This window comes from Talaromyces stipitatus, genomic scaffold (assembly GCF_000003125.1).
Source record: "Talaromyces stipitatus ATCC 10500 scf_1105507295549 genomic scaffold, whole genome shotgun sequence".
NCBI classification, from domain to species: domain Eukaryota; kingdom Fungi; phylum Ascomycota; class Eurotiomycetes; order Eurotiales; family Trichocomaceae; genus Talaromyces; species Talaromyces stipitatus.
In genome coordinates this window covers 605,574-619,574 of record NW_002990117.1, presented here as the reverse complement: position 1 = coordinate 619,574, position 14,001 = coordinate 605,574, and the positions used below count along the sequence as shown (strand labels likewise).

Here is a 14,001-nt window from a genome sequence, read left to right as displayed (position 1 = left end):
GCAAGCGTCTTGGGGAGGGGGGAGTGATGTGATAGAGCCACCTCTATCCCGGCTCCGTACCAGGTCAAAGGTGAAGCCATTCCCGTCGTAGGGCTGCAGCCCTACGGGTTGCCAGATAGGGAACCGCCAGAGCGGTACTGTATTTAGCAAGGTGCCACGCACAGAGATTATATAGATCTCTGTGGCTGGATCGAGAGCTTGTTTCCTTCCTTTCTTTTTCTCTCCATGTCAAATATTCTCGTGTACGTGTACCTCATTGTATGTAGCTCAGCTCAGCAATACAGTAAGATTGACCCTTTCACACGCGCATCTAAGCCTAGTGGCCGGCGGCGCCTTCTAATTGGGCAGCGGGCGTACTACCGTATAAAAGCATAAATCAACGTCAACGTGCCAAGACGCTTCCGGCTTGGCGCTGACTTAGTCAACTCCACGCGAAAGTCTCGACACGTATCCGTATCCAGATCCGAAGACCACCACCAACAGATAACGAGCGAACAGAACGCCGAACCAACAAAGGAAATGTGTATATATACAAAAAGAGTGAAGGATCTCGGTGCGGGGTGACGTGATATTTATGTTTTGGTGCCCGGTTCTATTTCCAAACGTGTCAAGTGGCTGATCCGTCCGAGCTGAATCAACATGGTTACTCTTCATCAGGGTAGTGTCGCACTCACTGTGAGCGCGTGGTTGTTAAGGGGGTTACGTGATGGAACTGCGTCAATAGACCAGTCCGCATCATAAATTCAATACTCTGCCAAACCCACTGAGGTTCGCTAAGGAGCTTCCGATAATCTGTTTCGCGTGCTTCTTTCCAGAGTCTTCATACGCAGGTTTATATGGGTAGGACACCGTACGAGGATGTGGGCTGTATCCTGATCCCCAAGGCCACATTCGCATTGAGGTGAGTCTTCAATCCGTACACTCGCTAGGAAGCTGCGTAGCGCTGATTTACCTATTTGTAGTTAGATTAACACCGAACTCTAAGCCTGTTGTAATCCCTCGTGCAGCTGCAACACCATCTTTGTTGGTGCTTTGATTATCTGATAGAGATGCCGTCCATGGTTGGCATGCTCCCACTGTTCCTTCCACCTCTTTGTAAAGCCTGCATGTAGCCTCTGGCGACACACTACTATAAGGATAGTTAACTGATTTGGAATATATGATATTTGTGCGGCGTGTGGTGTAGTCTGATTGGGTGCGCTGATCCTGGCTATGCGGGCGTTCTCCTATGTACGCTGTGTCACCTCGACTGCAGCCAACTTTGCTAGCTGGTCTGCTTTCTCGTTGCCTGGGACCCCTTCGTGGCCTGGCACCCACTGTAGTCGTACACGCCATTAAGATTGGTTGTTGCGTAGGAGGCCCAGGTGTCGTACGATCCGTTGAAGGATATACTGCCCAGAGGACCGCCCTGGCTGGCACATGGCGCGTATTGTGGCTTGATTATCTATGTAGATTATAGCTTCATGTGGGTTGTCATCGCATGGCTGGCTTCGGAGTAGGATTTCCAATGCCGCATTAATTCCCTCCAGTTCCCCTGCATATTATTATTATTAATCAAGTTTATTGTCCGTACCCAGCCCTATTGGCTATGACAGACCTCTGGAAGCCTTGGTGAGACCCTAAAGGCCTCACCCCTATCAGAATCATACATACAAAAATTCAAAATAAATCACTATCTCGTCCCCATGTGGCCGATATGCCAGGGACCTTTGGGCACTCTCCCTAGGCTAATCCTCCCGGAGATCCCTTATAGTTCCAAACCCGTGGGCACACCTAATCAGTACAAACTCTGACTAGCGTGCCCTCACCCCTATTCATCCCCCCCTAGGGATATTGGGGGGATACACATTAAGCTACTATACATTTATATATGCACCCATAGTAACCGGCTGCCGCTTCTGTCCTCTCAAGCTAGATACAATAGTTCCTTATCTTTCCTATTGCTCCACTACCGCCCACTCTCCAACCACTTCTGAGCTTCCAGTTACCAATATCGGCATCGCAGCCTACTTATTGGCCGTCACAGTCTTGCCCCATAAGGGACTAACCACTAGCTAGGCTAGCCTCGGGTGTCCTGTCCCGTGGGTGGGTCGGATGGTTTTTAAAAGGGTTCCCGAGAATTGGTGCGGTTCTTAGGGCAAAGAACTATTATTATTATTATTATTAATCAAGTTTATTGTCTATACCCAGCCCTACTGGCTATGACAGACACTAGAAGCCTTGGTGACACCCTACTGGCCTCACCCTATCAGAGTCATACATGCAAATTCAAAATCACTATCTCGTCCCCATATGGCCGATATGCAGGACTTTGGGCACTCTCCCTAGCTAATCCTTCCGGAGATCCTTATAGTTCCAAACCCGTGGGCACGCCTAGTCGTACAAACCCTGACTAGTGTGCCCTTATCCCTACCCATCCCCCCCTAGGGATATTGGGGGGATACACATTAAGCTACTATACATTTATATATGCACCCATAGTAACCGGCTGCCGCTTCTGTCCTCTCAAGCTAGATACAATAGTTCCTTATCTTTCCTATTGCTCCACTACCGCCCACTCTCCAACCACTTCTGAGCTTCCAGTTACCAATATCGGCATCGCAGCCTACTTATTGGCCGTCACAGTCTTGCCCCATAAGGGACTAACCACTAGCTAGGCTAGCCTCGGGTGTCCTGTCCCGTGGGCGGGTCGGATGGTTTTTAAAAGGGTTCCCGAGAATTGGTGCGGTTCTTAGGGCAAAAGCCCTACGGTGGCTAGATATAAAGCGCTAGCACGCGAGCCTTGGCAGCGGCACCCACTTGCAGTGGCCACGATAATTTGTGGTAATTGTTTTGGTGAGGGGTGTAGGAGTCGAACCTACGGCCTTGTCAATCAGCGAAGATGGGTACCGAATGGAGGCCCCAAGGATAGCCGTTACCACTTCAGCTATCCGCCCCCGGGCAAAAGAACTACGGTGGCTAGATATAATGCGCTAGCACGCGAGCCTTGGCAGCAGCACCCACTTGCAGCTGCCACGATAATTTGTGGTAATTGTTTTGGTGAGGGGTGTAGGAGTCGAACCTACGGCCTTGTCAATCAGCGAAGATGGGTACCGAATGGAGGCCCCAACGATAGCCGTTACCACTTCAGCTATCCGCCCCCCAGTTCCCCTGCATAAACAGTATGTGTGTTAGATGAGCCTACTGGCTTATAAGCCTGTCCTATTGATGAGTAGACCGCTGCTCTAATCCCATTGTCAAAGCTGCTCCCATCGGTAAAGAACTGTATTGTTGTATCTGTTCCTGAGATTGCTTCAATAGCCTTGATAGCCTTCTCACGGGTATCGTTAATCCTTGCTTCTGGTGGCTCCCACCACGGTAGCACTACAAAGGGGTAGATTATCTCAATGCGTTAGCTAGTATCACGTCCCAGTTTGCGGTTGATGGCTGTTTCCAATTGATGAAGTGGTGACATGTATGGGTCGTTACGGTGGGCTTGGCCACGTATTTGGTAAAGCGTAGATCGAAGTGGTGAGGTCATGATCCGCAGGCAGGCCTCCTCAGCCAGCTTTGCAAGCGTGAGCTCTACAGGTGATACATGGAGACAGATCTCTAGGGCCTGTCGTGACGTACGTTTGAATGCGCTGGATATCTGGTGAAGAGCCTGATCCTGGATTGATTGGATGGCTTGCTCTGTAGCTCGCTGCGCACTGGTGAACCCTCTTCCACCTCGTATATACTATGTGGAGCACGCGTACATGATCTGTGGTTAGAGGACAGCCATGTATATCTTCCTTAGATGAACCAGGGGCGTTCCCCATGTCGATCCTGCAATTAAGCTTATTCCCGCTACTAGTTTTGCAGCCTTCTTTCTCATCTCCTGTACGTGCACTTCCCTAGTGAGATGGGTATCCAGATAAACCCCTAGATATTTGATTGAGTTTATAGGCTTAATTTCTACTCCCTTGATTGTGAGAGGTATATCCAGCCTACCACTCAGCTTAGGCACCATTTGGTGCTTCCGCCAAAAGTGGGTAAGTTGATATTTGGCAGGCGCAAATTTAGAGGCATATGTTCTCTCCCAGCGCTCTGCAACCTAGTGTACTTTGATGAGTGTGTGGCAGTTGGCTGCGGCGGAGGTCCCATATATTATGATGAAGATGTCGTTAATATATCTAAGTATAATTATGTCTGGGCACTTGGCGAGTATCTGCTCAATAAGATCTACATTAAAGAATAGGAATAGGATTATCGAAAAACCCTCATGGAAAGTCCAGAGAGGCCTCCAGGGGCCACTGGAGATCCAGAAATCATAGGACCTGGATCTGGGGTTGATTCATCGACACCCTCCCAGGAACCGTCACAGCTACCTCCAACTACCCGTGCACTGTTTGCAGGACTTGGAGACTGTCAGAAACAGTCCAATGAACCTACTTTGAGCAACAGCGACGCTCTACAAGCGCCACGACAGACTGGAGAAGCCCAACAAGCCCCAGGAACGATCCTCGAGAAAAGGAAGGCCTCAAGGCTGACTATAGGATCTCGGACTCCTATAACTAGGTCTGGATTGAGCGCGGCTCCGAAGAGGAAGATTACACTTACCGCAATGCGTGCAGCGAGTGCTACTGCAGAGGATAGCCTCGTGATGGGCCTGATCGAGGACCTCAACGGCCATCTGCAAGAGGCGGTCCACCAGCTCTCCGCGGAGCTGACGACTGCCAGAAACGTGATCAATACCCAACAGGGCCTCATTACTACTCTCAACGCTAGGCTAGAGAGCCTTGAAACTTACGTGAACGCGCTACAAAGCCGTCAAATCCTACCACTCGACCCCTTCGCTGCAACGCGTGAGGTTGCGGCGCACGGGCCACCGCCAAGAGCCGCTTCCATGGGAGGTTTAGCGTCCACCCCAATACAGCTAGATGCCGCGCCTGAGAGCCGCGCGATAAACTCAACCGCACCTCAGCCTCCACCGCGATATCAGAATCCAACAAAGGCTACGAAGCAAGCCATACAGCCACCTGAGGGCCCTAAAAAGGTACCTGGAACCGCCGCGAAGACCACTAAACAGCCCGAAACTACCGCTAAGCCACTGACCAAGCCCGCACCTACGAAATGGGCCGCTATTGCCGCGAATAACACCCAATCTGGAGGATGGAAAACCGTCCAGTATAAGAAACAAGCCTTGGCACCCTCGAAGCTCTGTCAACAACTAATTTGAAGCCCGTAAGTACCCGGAGTAAGGAGGAGAGGCGCTAATCTTTAGACGACGATATCCTAAAGATGCTCCTACCGCATTGAAAGCCGATATCCTCTTAGCCCTTAACCGTGCCCTTGCTAAGGCAGGTTTTCCTGACTTTGTAAGAGCGGTCGATTCTGGATACGCGGCCTCAGGGGCCTTAACAGTGCTCCTAGAGCGAGGCACTCGCAGCAGCACCCTCGTGCCCGTCTACAACGATACTCTACTAGCCGCTGTAAGGCAAACAGATCCAGCAGTTATTTCTGTGGAGATTAGCGAACAGTGGCACCGTGTTAAGGTATAGGCAGTGCCTGTGGACCGCTATATGTATAATGACCAAGGCCTAGCACTAGCCCAAGAAGAGATTGAGCTGGGAACACTATATAGGCTTAAACGAGAGCCAACGTGGCTCAAAAGAGCCAAGACTATACAGGCTAGCAACCAGAGATTTGCCACGATTGTGATCACAGTAGGTTCTTTGGAGGAAGCTCGAACACTGATCAATAAAGGCATCAAGTTTGGAGGCCGACACCATCGAGTAGCACCTTATTGGGAGTCAAATCCTGAGAGTATCTGCCCTCGATGCTGCGGAATTGGCCACTCTGGCTTCATGGCTTGTGGTGGCAGGTCTCCTAAATGCGCGATCTGCGCAGGTGATCATGAGGCAATAGAGCACTCATGTATAGTAGTGGATTGTAGGGTTGGGCCAGCTAAACCTTGCAAACACACAGTGATCAAGTGCGCTAACTGCAAAGGTGCACACGAGGCTACATCTCCTAAGTGCCCTAAAGCTAGGGAGGCTCGTCAAAGGGCTATCCGGAGAATGAGGGAACAATCCTTACAAGACCTCATCCCATTAGATGAGACATTCGCGGTAGTGCCTCCAAAACCAGTACTGACCTCGGAGGAGAGATCTGGACAGTCTCTAGAGGAGGAGACGTCAACTCCAGAAGAAGATGAATTGCTGCCTAAGATGCAATTAGAGGCTGACATTCATGAGGGAAATAGCCAACAACCACTAGAGCCAGAGCTCAAGTCAGCCACTGAAGCGCCTCAAAGTGAGGATCTATGATAGTACTACAACACAACTGTGCCCATACAGGCGCTGTAGTACATACAGCCCTAGAAGCGGCACTACAGGCTGGTGCCGGGATAGCCTGTCTCCAGGAACCCCCAGTACGTGGGAAATATCAGATAAGCCATCCTGGCTTCCTGTTCTACTGGCCTGAGGGTCCTCGAGAACATGCTCGAGTAGTGACAGCGATTCGGAGAGATTTAGTGAGAGAATTAGTGGTGGAAGCGCGTACAGATCTAGCTAACCATCCATATTTTATGGTGGTTGACATGCTAGAACAGGGGAGACATACAAGGATAGTGAACTGCTATGACAACTGGTTAGGTGCACGTCATACATACTCAGGAGAGAGGGGGCGGATAGCTGAAGTGGTAACAGCTGTCCTTGGAGCCTCCATTCGGTACCCATCTTCGCTGATTGACATGGCCGTAGGTTCGACTCCTACACCCCTCACCAAAACAATTACCACAAATTATCGTGGCAGCTGCAAGTGGGTGCTGCTGCCAAGGCTCGCGTGCTAGCGCATTATATCTAGCTACCGTGGGGCTTTGCCCTAAGAACCGCACCAATTCTCGGGAACCCTTTTAAAAACCATCCGACCCACCTACGGGACAGGACACCCGAGGCTAGCCTAGCTAGTGGTTAGTCCCTTATGGGGCAAGACTGTGACGGCCAATAAGTAGGCTGCGATGCCGATATTGGTAACTGGAAGCTCAGAAGTGGTTGGAGAGTGGGCGGTAGTGGAGCAATAGGAAAGATAAGGAACTATTGTATCTAGCTTGAGAGGACAGAAGCGGCAGCCGGTTACTATGGGTGCATATATAAATGTATAGTAGCTTAATGTGTATCCCCCCAATATCCCTAGGGGGGGAGGATGGGTAGGGATAAGGGCACACTAGTCAGGGTTTGTACGGACTAGGCGTGCCCACGGGTTTGGAACTATAAGGGATCTCCGGAAGGATTAGCCTAGGGAGAGTGCCCAAAGGTCCCTGGCATATCGGCCATATGGGGACGAGATAGTGATTTATTTTGAATTTTTGTATGTAGGATTCTGATAGGGGTGAGGCCAGTAGGGTGTCACCAAGGCTTCTAGTGGTCTGTCATAGCCAGTAGGGCTGGGTATAGACAATAAACTTGATTAATAATAATAATAAATAATATAATTGGCACCTAAGGGAGCTCAATGACAATGAGGCGATCAATAAGGCGATCCGCTATCTAGTTAAGGCAATCAATTAGGCAGCTGAGCAAGCGACATCTACAAAACAGATCAGTATCTACTCACGAGTGGGCTACATCCCAGAGATGGCGAAGCTTAAACACCACGTATCTAGGTGTAGACGACACGCACGTCGTATAAATACAGATTAGGCATGGGAGGACTACGCAGAGGCTAGGAAAGAGATGAAACGGCACACCAATGAGCTCGCACGAGATCTACATCGCCAATGAATTGAGTAGGTAACAGAGTCAATAGATAGAATCTGGAGAATTGCCCGTTGGGTCTGCAATAGGGGCAAACCACGTGCCACATTTACCCCAATGTTACACTACAATAACACGAGTTACACAGCCCCAAAGGAGAAAGCAGCTCTATTCTGAGAGGTCCTCCACCCAGAGCCCCCGGAGGTAGATCTGTTAGATATTAGACCACAATATAGATATCCCAAACCGTATACAATGCCACCAATCACGTTAGACGAAGTCCAAACGGCAGTAACCAACGTGAAGCCCGACAAAGCACCAGGGCCAGATGGGATCCCCAATCTAGTCCTACAAAGGCTGCTCCCTACTATCGAGGCCTATCTCGTTAATCCCTTTAATACATGCCTACGTTAACAATACTGCCCTAACCATTTCCGAAAGTCGACAACAGTCATCCTTCGCAAGCCTGGAAAGCCTGATTACTCTGATCCAAAGGCGTACCGCCCAATAGCGTTACTGAGCACGATTGGCAAAGCACTAGAATCAGTGTTAGCCAGACGTCTCAGCTATCTAGTGGAGCAATATGATCTTTTACCAAAGCAACATATTGGAGGATGTCGTGGCCACTCATGCGAACTAGCAATCCATCTCTTACTAGAAGAGACCTATATTGTGTGGAGAGAGAGCTCACGAGTAGCCTCAGGGCTTGCACTTGACGCAGCAGGGGCTTTTGATAACGTCAATCATATAAGGCTGATACACGACCTACGAAAGCGCCGGGTGCCAGATGACCTGATTGGCTGGATTGAGAGCTTTCTAAGTAATCGCCGCACGTCAATCACGCTCCTAGGGGGGGCGGATAGCTGAAGTGGTAACGGCTATCCTTGGGGCCTCCATTCGGTACCCATCTTCGCTGATTGACATGGCCGTAGGTTCGACTCCTACACCCCTCACCAAAACAATTACCACAAATTATCGTGGCAGCTGCAAGTGGGTGCCGCTGCCAAGGCTCGCGTGCTAGCGCTTTATATCTAGCCACCGTAGGGCTTTTGCCCTAAGAACCGCACCAATTCTCGGGAACCCTTTTAAAAACCATCCGACCCACCCACGGGACAGGACACCCGAGGCTAGCCTAGCTAGTGGTTAGTCCCTTATGGGGCAAGACTGTGACGGCCAATAAGTAGGCTGCGATGCCGATATTGGTAACTGGAAGCTCAGAAGTGGTTGGAGAGTGGGCGGTAGTGGAGCAATAGGAAAGATAAGGAACTATTGTATCTAGCTTGAGAGGACAGAAGCGGCAGCCGGTTACTATGGGTGCATATATAAATGTATAGTAGCTTAATGTGTATCCCCCCAATACTCCTAGGGGGGGATGAATAGGGGTGAGGGCACGCTAGTCAGAGTTTGTACTGATTAGGTGTGCCCACGGGTTTGGAGCTATAAGGGATCTCCGGGAGGATTAGCCTAGGGAGAGTGCCCAAAGGTCCCTGGCATATCGGCCACATGGGGACGAGATAGTGATTTATTTTGAATTTTTGTATGTATGATTCTGATAGGGGTGAGGCCTTTAGGGTCTCACCAAGGCTTCCAGAGGTCTGTCATAGCCAATAGGGCTGGGTACGGACAATAAACTTGATTAATAATAATAATAATAATCACGCTCCTAGAGGGCAATATGGAGGAATTTCTAGTCAATACAGGCATTCCGCAGGGCTCCCCATTGTCACCAATCCTATTCCTATTCTTTAATGTAGATCTTATTGAGCAGATACTCGCCGAGTGCCCGGACGTGATTGTACTTGGATATATTGATGACATCTTTATCATGACATATGGGACCTCCGCCGCAGCCAACTGCTGCACACTCACCAAAGTACACCAGGTTGCAGAGCGCTGGGAGAGGACACATGCCTCTAAATTTGCGCCTGCCAAATATCAACTTACCCACTTTTGGCGGAAGCACCAAATGGTGCCTAAGCCGAGTGGTAGGCTGGATGTACCTCTCACAATCAAGGGAGTAGAAATTAAGCCTACATACTCAATTAAATATCTAGGGGTTTATGTGATGGACGCTCAAGGCCCAGAAACAACTTCATTTCTAAGCGTAGCAGTATCGACGAAGAAAACTAAGTGTGAAGAAGAAGAAGAAAGGGGAAAACTGGCGCTGAGCCTTGAGGCTCTCCAAATACACTCTGTCATGGGATGGAGGCCTTATGGGGAAAGCGGTCTAAAAAGGCAGAATTGTAAGATCCTATCAACCAACTTGTTTGTAACTTAGGCCTTCCCTTCCTCTTCTCCCAAGCTTAGGATTATCATTAGAATAGGCTTATTGAGACGTCACAGTTTATCTGGATACCCACCTCACTTGGGAAGTGCACGTACAGGAGATGAGAAAGAAGGCTGCAAAACTGGTAGCGGGATTAAGCTCAATCGCAGGATCGACATGGGGAACGCCCCTGGTTCATCTAAGGAAGATATACACAGCTGTCCTCCAACCACAGATCATGTACGCGTGCTCCACATGGTATATACAAGGTGAAAGAGGGTTCACCGGTGCGCAGCGAGCTGCAGAGCAAGCCATCCAATCAATCCAGGATCAGGCTCTTCACCAGATATCCAGCGCATTCAAACGTACGTCACGACAGGCCCTAGAGGTCTGTCTCCATGTACCACCTGCAGAGCTCACGCTCGCAAAGCTGGCTGAGGAGGCCTGCCTGCGGATCATGACCTCACCACTTCGATCTACGCTTTACCAAATACGTGGCCAAGCCCACCGTAACGGGCTGGAACCTTGACCCAGTGGCGGGAAAAGCCCCAAAAAGACTGGCTAGTCGGTACTACCAGCTGAAGACAGGACATGCCCCAATTGGCACCTATCTACACCGGATAGGCCGACGGGAATCGCCTGAGTGTCAGGCTTGCAAGAGCCTCATGAGACAGTGAGGCATGTGCTTTTTGAATGCCGAGGACGCCGTACAGGACGGAGGGCTTTATATCGAGCCCTCGAGAAAGCTGGAGTGCCGCTACCTACAGCGGCTGAGGAAAGTCCCGAGGCTAGGCTATTGCTGAGCCTAGGGCGACGCAGGGTTTGCTGCAATTTGTGGCTGAAGCCAACCTGTTTAATGATAATGAGCGGACAGCCAGAGAGGCTGAGTCTAGTGATGCGTGGGGGTGGGATACGTTGGAGGAAGGTGGCCTAGGTATCACGTTGGAGGATGGGTAGGGATAAGGGCACACTAGTCATGGTTTGTACGGACTAGGCGTGCCCACGGGTTTGGAACTATAAGGGATCTCCGGAAGGATTAGCCTAGGGGGAGTACCCAAAGGTCCCTGGCATATCGGCGATATGGGGACGAGATAGTGATTTTTGAATTTTTGCATGTATGATTCTGGTAGGGGTGAGGTCGATAGGGCGTCACCAAGGCTTCTGTGGTCTGTCATAGCCAGTAGGGCTGGGTACGGACAATAAACTTGATTAATAATAATAATAATAATAATAATAATAAGATCTTGAATCCCGCCTCTGTCTCTCCAGCGAAGCGAGAGAAGACAGCTTACCCGTCGCTTCACCTCCCCCCACCCTATTCGGACTGGGGGTCGGCCCGGGCTCAACGCGCACATGGGCTCAACGCTCAAAATATTCAAATTCTCAAGCCATCGTTTACAATCGTCCAAAACACCGCAAAAATGGCACCTAAGGAATACAAAAAAGAGGAAGAGCAAATTGCAAAGGCTGTCAGCGCGTATCAAAGTGGTCAAAATCAAAATATCTCGAAATTAGCGCGTGAATTTGGGGTCTCTCGCCATAGACTGTCCCGACGCGTCAAGGGGATACCCTCTCGCTCCAAAAGGGCACCTACGGACCGCCAATTATCGCTAGATCAAGAAAAAGCGCTTTTCCTATGTATTGAGTATCTAGATAACATAGGAGCACCTCCAACAAATCAACAAATTGAGCAGAGTGCCGATTTTTTGCTTCGTAAAGATTTTACCAGTCCCGGAGAGCCTCGCGGCGTTCGTAAAACCTGGGTTGATCGATTCCTTACTCGCTTGCCAGAGGGTTATCAAAGAATCAAGCAAAAACCGCAGGAAGTTGATAGAACAGGAGCCGAGCATTATGGCGAGATTGAGCGCTGGTTTATCGACTTAAACTCGTGATGCAAGAGCTTCATATTACACCCAAAAATCTATGGAACTTTGACGAGACCGGATTCATTGTCGGACAAGGAAAAAACGAGTCAGTGGTCACAAAGTACCCAAAAACAGCAAAAAGAGTTTCCTCTTTGTCTTCTCGAGAATCTCTTACCGTCGTTGAGAGTATAAATGCCGAAGGGAGAGTCATTCCACCGTTAATTATCCCAAAAGGCGAAAAACATATGGAGGAATGGTATCGACGTATACAGGATCCGGAGTGGCTTACTGCTCCTGCTTCAAATGGATTTATCACGGATGAGATCGCATTTGAATGGCTTCAACATTTTCAGCACTATACAAAGCCAGAATATACGTTCGAATGGCGATTATTAATTATGGATAATCATACAACCCATCTCACTATACAGTTCGTTCAATACTGTGAAATTTATCGCATTCGATTATTCAGATTTCCACCTCATTCCACGCATCTATTACAACCACTCGATGGAGTGCCTTTTCAGCAATATAAGCACGTTCATGGAAGAGTGGTAAATCAAGTTGCTCGGCTCGGAGGCTTCGATTTCAACAAAAATGACTTTTTTGAGGAATTACGGGATATTCGAATTCAAACCTTTACTCCGCGAATTATTCGCCACGGTTGGAAAGATCGAGGGATTTGGCCATATAATCCTGATATCGTATTGAGCAAATTGCCTCACCCAGATGAGGCAATTATTGATGATGGGAATACATTAAAAATTTATGGCGAGATCGATGACACTATTCCCAGCTCACCAACAACGAAATCAATTTCTCCACCATCAACGGTCACTGCGCTTCGTCGATATATCAATAAGATAGAGAAATCAATCGAGGGTATAAAGGATATTTTGGAGGAATCAAAACCTGGCCTCGTACGCCGTATAAAAGTCGTGAATTCAAGCAGCCTCGCCATAGCGGGATTAGGTGAGCTTCACCGTGAGGATTTTGCAAGGCTGCGCGACACAGCACAACGCAAAAATAACAAGAAAAACCAAGCGTCAGATAAAAGCCTCAGGCGCACTTTATTTAAAAGATGCGAATCGCCTCATAAAACGCCGCCATAATGGGGATTTATTGAGGATTCATAAACAGCACGTACAATATGACATAGTGGGGAACATCTATCTTCGCGCAAATCAATTTTTTGAAATTACGCCACCAGGTCCGGCCGGAAACGGCTGTAACTCAAGCAGTTTATCGTCTGAGTCAAGAGCTATCAATCGAGCCTACTTTTACTAGGTAAGAGCGTAGTAATGGCTCAGGCGCGCATGTTGACACACTCAACAGGTGAAAATCTGCATCCACAACAACGCGTCCTAATACGCGCCGGGGCTCAACAACCACCACCACCGCCGCCAATCACTAACCAACAACGACCAATCAAGACTTATACGAAAATGGAAGACCTTGCTAAGGCAGCGGAGCTGCTCGCTCAGTATATATACTCAAACCCTCGCGAAGGCAAGGATAATCCAATGATTAGAGGATTTATCAATAACGTACAAGACTTCACTACCACTCACAAATCTGGTCCAGAAATCCTTACAGATCTCAAGCGGCTGCTTGTAGATGTCCAAAAGGACACCGCGGTGCTCCGGACACGATCCAATCAAGCATCTCAATCAAGCGCTACAACCAGATTGTCATCTGTATCCCCGTGGAAAGCATGGAATACCTAGAATTGGCAGGCCAGTCTTCGGAGCGCAGCCGCACCCTCATCTCGAAGCGCCGGCTCCTCCGCACCAGGTGTTAGCCATACAGAGCTGAGTATGGACTGTGAGATTGTCGTTAAGATCCGCGATGAAGCTATCCGCAAGGAGATACGTGAACTGCATCCTGCGGAGATCGTGAAGCGAGCCAAACGAGCCAGGGCCCACGCAGTGAAGGGCACTCCAAGCCTGCCTCTAGCCAGTCATGTATTCATTGCTGCTTGACCACTCCCATTGGGGGATGTTAGCCTACGGGCATCGAACGCAGCGGCAGCGGAGGTCCTCCGCAGACATGCAAAAAATTAAGTTCATGAATTTAGGGAAACAGCGTACATACGGGTACCCATGTGGGGAATTGTAATTGATGGAATGCCTATCCGGAACGTAGATCTAGG

General features: G+C 49.3%; 6 protein-coding genes across 6 annotated transcripts, besides 11 other annotated features; 5 read left to right on the top strand and 1 right to left on the bottom strand.

Moving 5' to 3' along the window:
• Window positions 1-812: 812 nt before the first annotated feature.
• Window positions 813-1,541: a mobile genetic element.
• Window positions 1,542-2,146: 605 nt separating this feature from the next.
• Window positions 2,147-2,166: a microsatellite.
• Window positions 2,167-3,130: 964 nt separating this feature from the next.
• On the bottom strand, window positions 3,131-3,991 carry TSTA_010940 (uncharacterized protein; the record flags this gene model as incomplete). Its single annotated transcript, XM_002483167.1, has 3 exons — window positions 3,131-3,363; window positions 3,406-3,718; window positions 3,785-3,991. The coding sequence occupies 3 exons, from the start codon at window positions 3,989-3,991 to the stop codon at window positions 3,131-3,133; spliced, it is 753 nt and encodes a 250-aa protein (XP_002483212.1).
• Window positions 3,137-4,234: a mobile genetic element.
• A 9-nt stretch (window positions 4,235-4,243) lies between these two features.
• TSTA_010930 (uncharacterized protein) lies at window positions 4,244-6,290 on the top strand (the record flags this gene model as incomplete). Its single annotated transcript, XM_002483166.1, has 3 exons — window positions 4,244-5,148; window positions 5,246-5,453; window positions 5,523-6,290. The coding sequence occupies 3 exons, from the start codon at window positions 4,244-4,246 to the stop codon at window positions 6,288-6,290; spliced, it is 1,881 nt and encodes a 626-aa protein (XP_002483211.1).
• A 1,140-nt stretch (window positions 6,291-7,430) lies between these two features.
• Window positions 7,431-7,458: a sequence feature (AT_rich).
• A 2-nt stretch (window positions 7,459-7,460) lies between these two features.
• Window positions 7,461-8,573: a mobile genetic element.
• TSTA_010920 (reverse transcriptase, putative) lies at window positions 7,974-8,585 on the top strand (the record flags this gene model as incomplete). Its single annotated transcript, XM_002483165.1, has 2 exons — window positions 7,974-8,102; window positions 8,160-8,585. 2 exons carry the CDS (start codon window positions 7,974-7,976, stop codon window positions 8,583-8,585), a joined length of 555 nt encoding a protein of 184 aa, XP_002483210.1.
• Window positions 8,586-9,353: 768 nt separating this feature from the next.
• Window positions 9,354-9,374: a sequence feature (AT_rich).
• A 7-nt stretch (window positions 9,375-9,381) lies between these two features.
• Window positions 9,382-9,789: a mobile genetic element.
• On the top strand, window positions 9,394-10,513 carry TSTA_010910 (uncharacterized protein; the record flags this gene model as incomplete). Its single annotated transcript, XM_002483164.1, has 2 exons — window positions 9,394-9,961; window positions 10,062-10,513. The coding sequence occupies 2 exons, from the start codon at window positions 9,394-9,396 to the stop codon at window positions 10,511-10,513; spliced, it is 1,020 nt and encodes a 339-aa protein (XP_002483209.1).
• Window positions 10,061-10,465: a mobile genetic element.
• A 681-nt stretch (window positions 10,514-11,194) lies between the features above and the next one.
• Window positions 11,195-11,224: a microsatellite.
• A 181-nt stretch (window positions 11,225-11,405) lies between these two features.
• Window positions 11,406-12,961, top strand: TSTA_010900 (uncharacterized protein; the record flags this gene model as incomplete). The annotated part of the gene is made up of 2 exons (XM_002483163.1): window positions 11,406-11,778; window positions 11,883-12,961. The coding sequence occupies 2 exons, from the start codon at window positions 11,406-11,408 to the stop codon at window positions 12,959-12,961; spliced, it is 1,452 nt and encodes a 483-aa protein (XP_002483208.1).
• Window positions 11,433-11,858: a mobile genetic element.
• Window positions 11,876-12,886: a mobile genetic element.
• A 189-nt stretch (window positions 12,962-13,150) lies between the features above and the next one.
• TSTA_010890 (uncharacterized protein) lies at window positions 13,151-13,831 on the top strand (the record flags this gene model as incomplete). The annotated part of the gene is made up of 2 exons (XM_002483162.1): window positions 13,151-13,546; window positions 13,586-13,831. The coding sequence occupies 2 exons, from the start codon at window positions 13,151-13,153 to the stop codon at window positions 13,829-13,831; spliced, it is 642 nt and encodes a 213-aa protein (XP_002483207.1).
• Window positions 13,832-14,001: the final 170 nt, after the last annotated feature.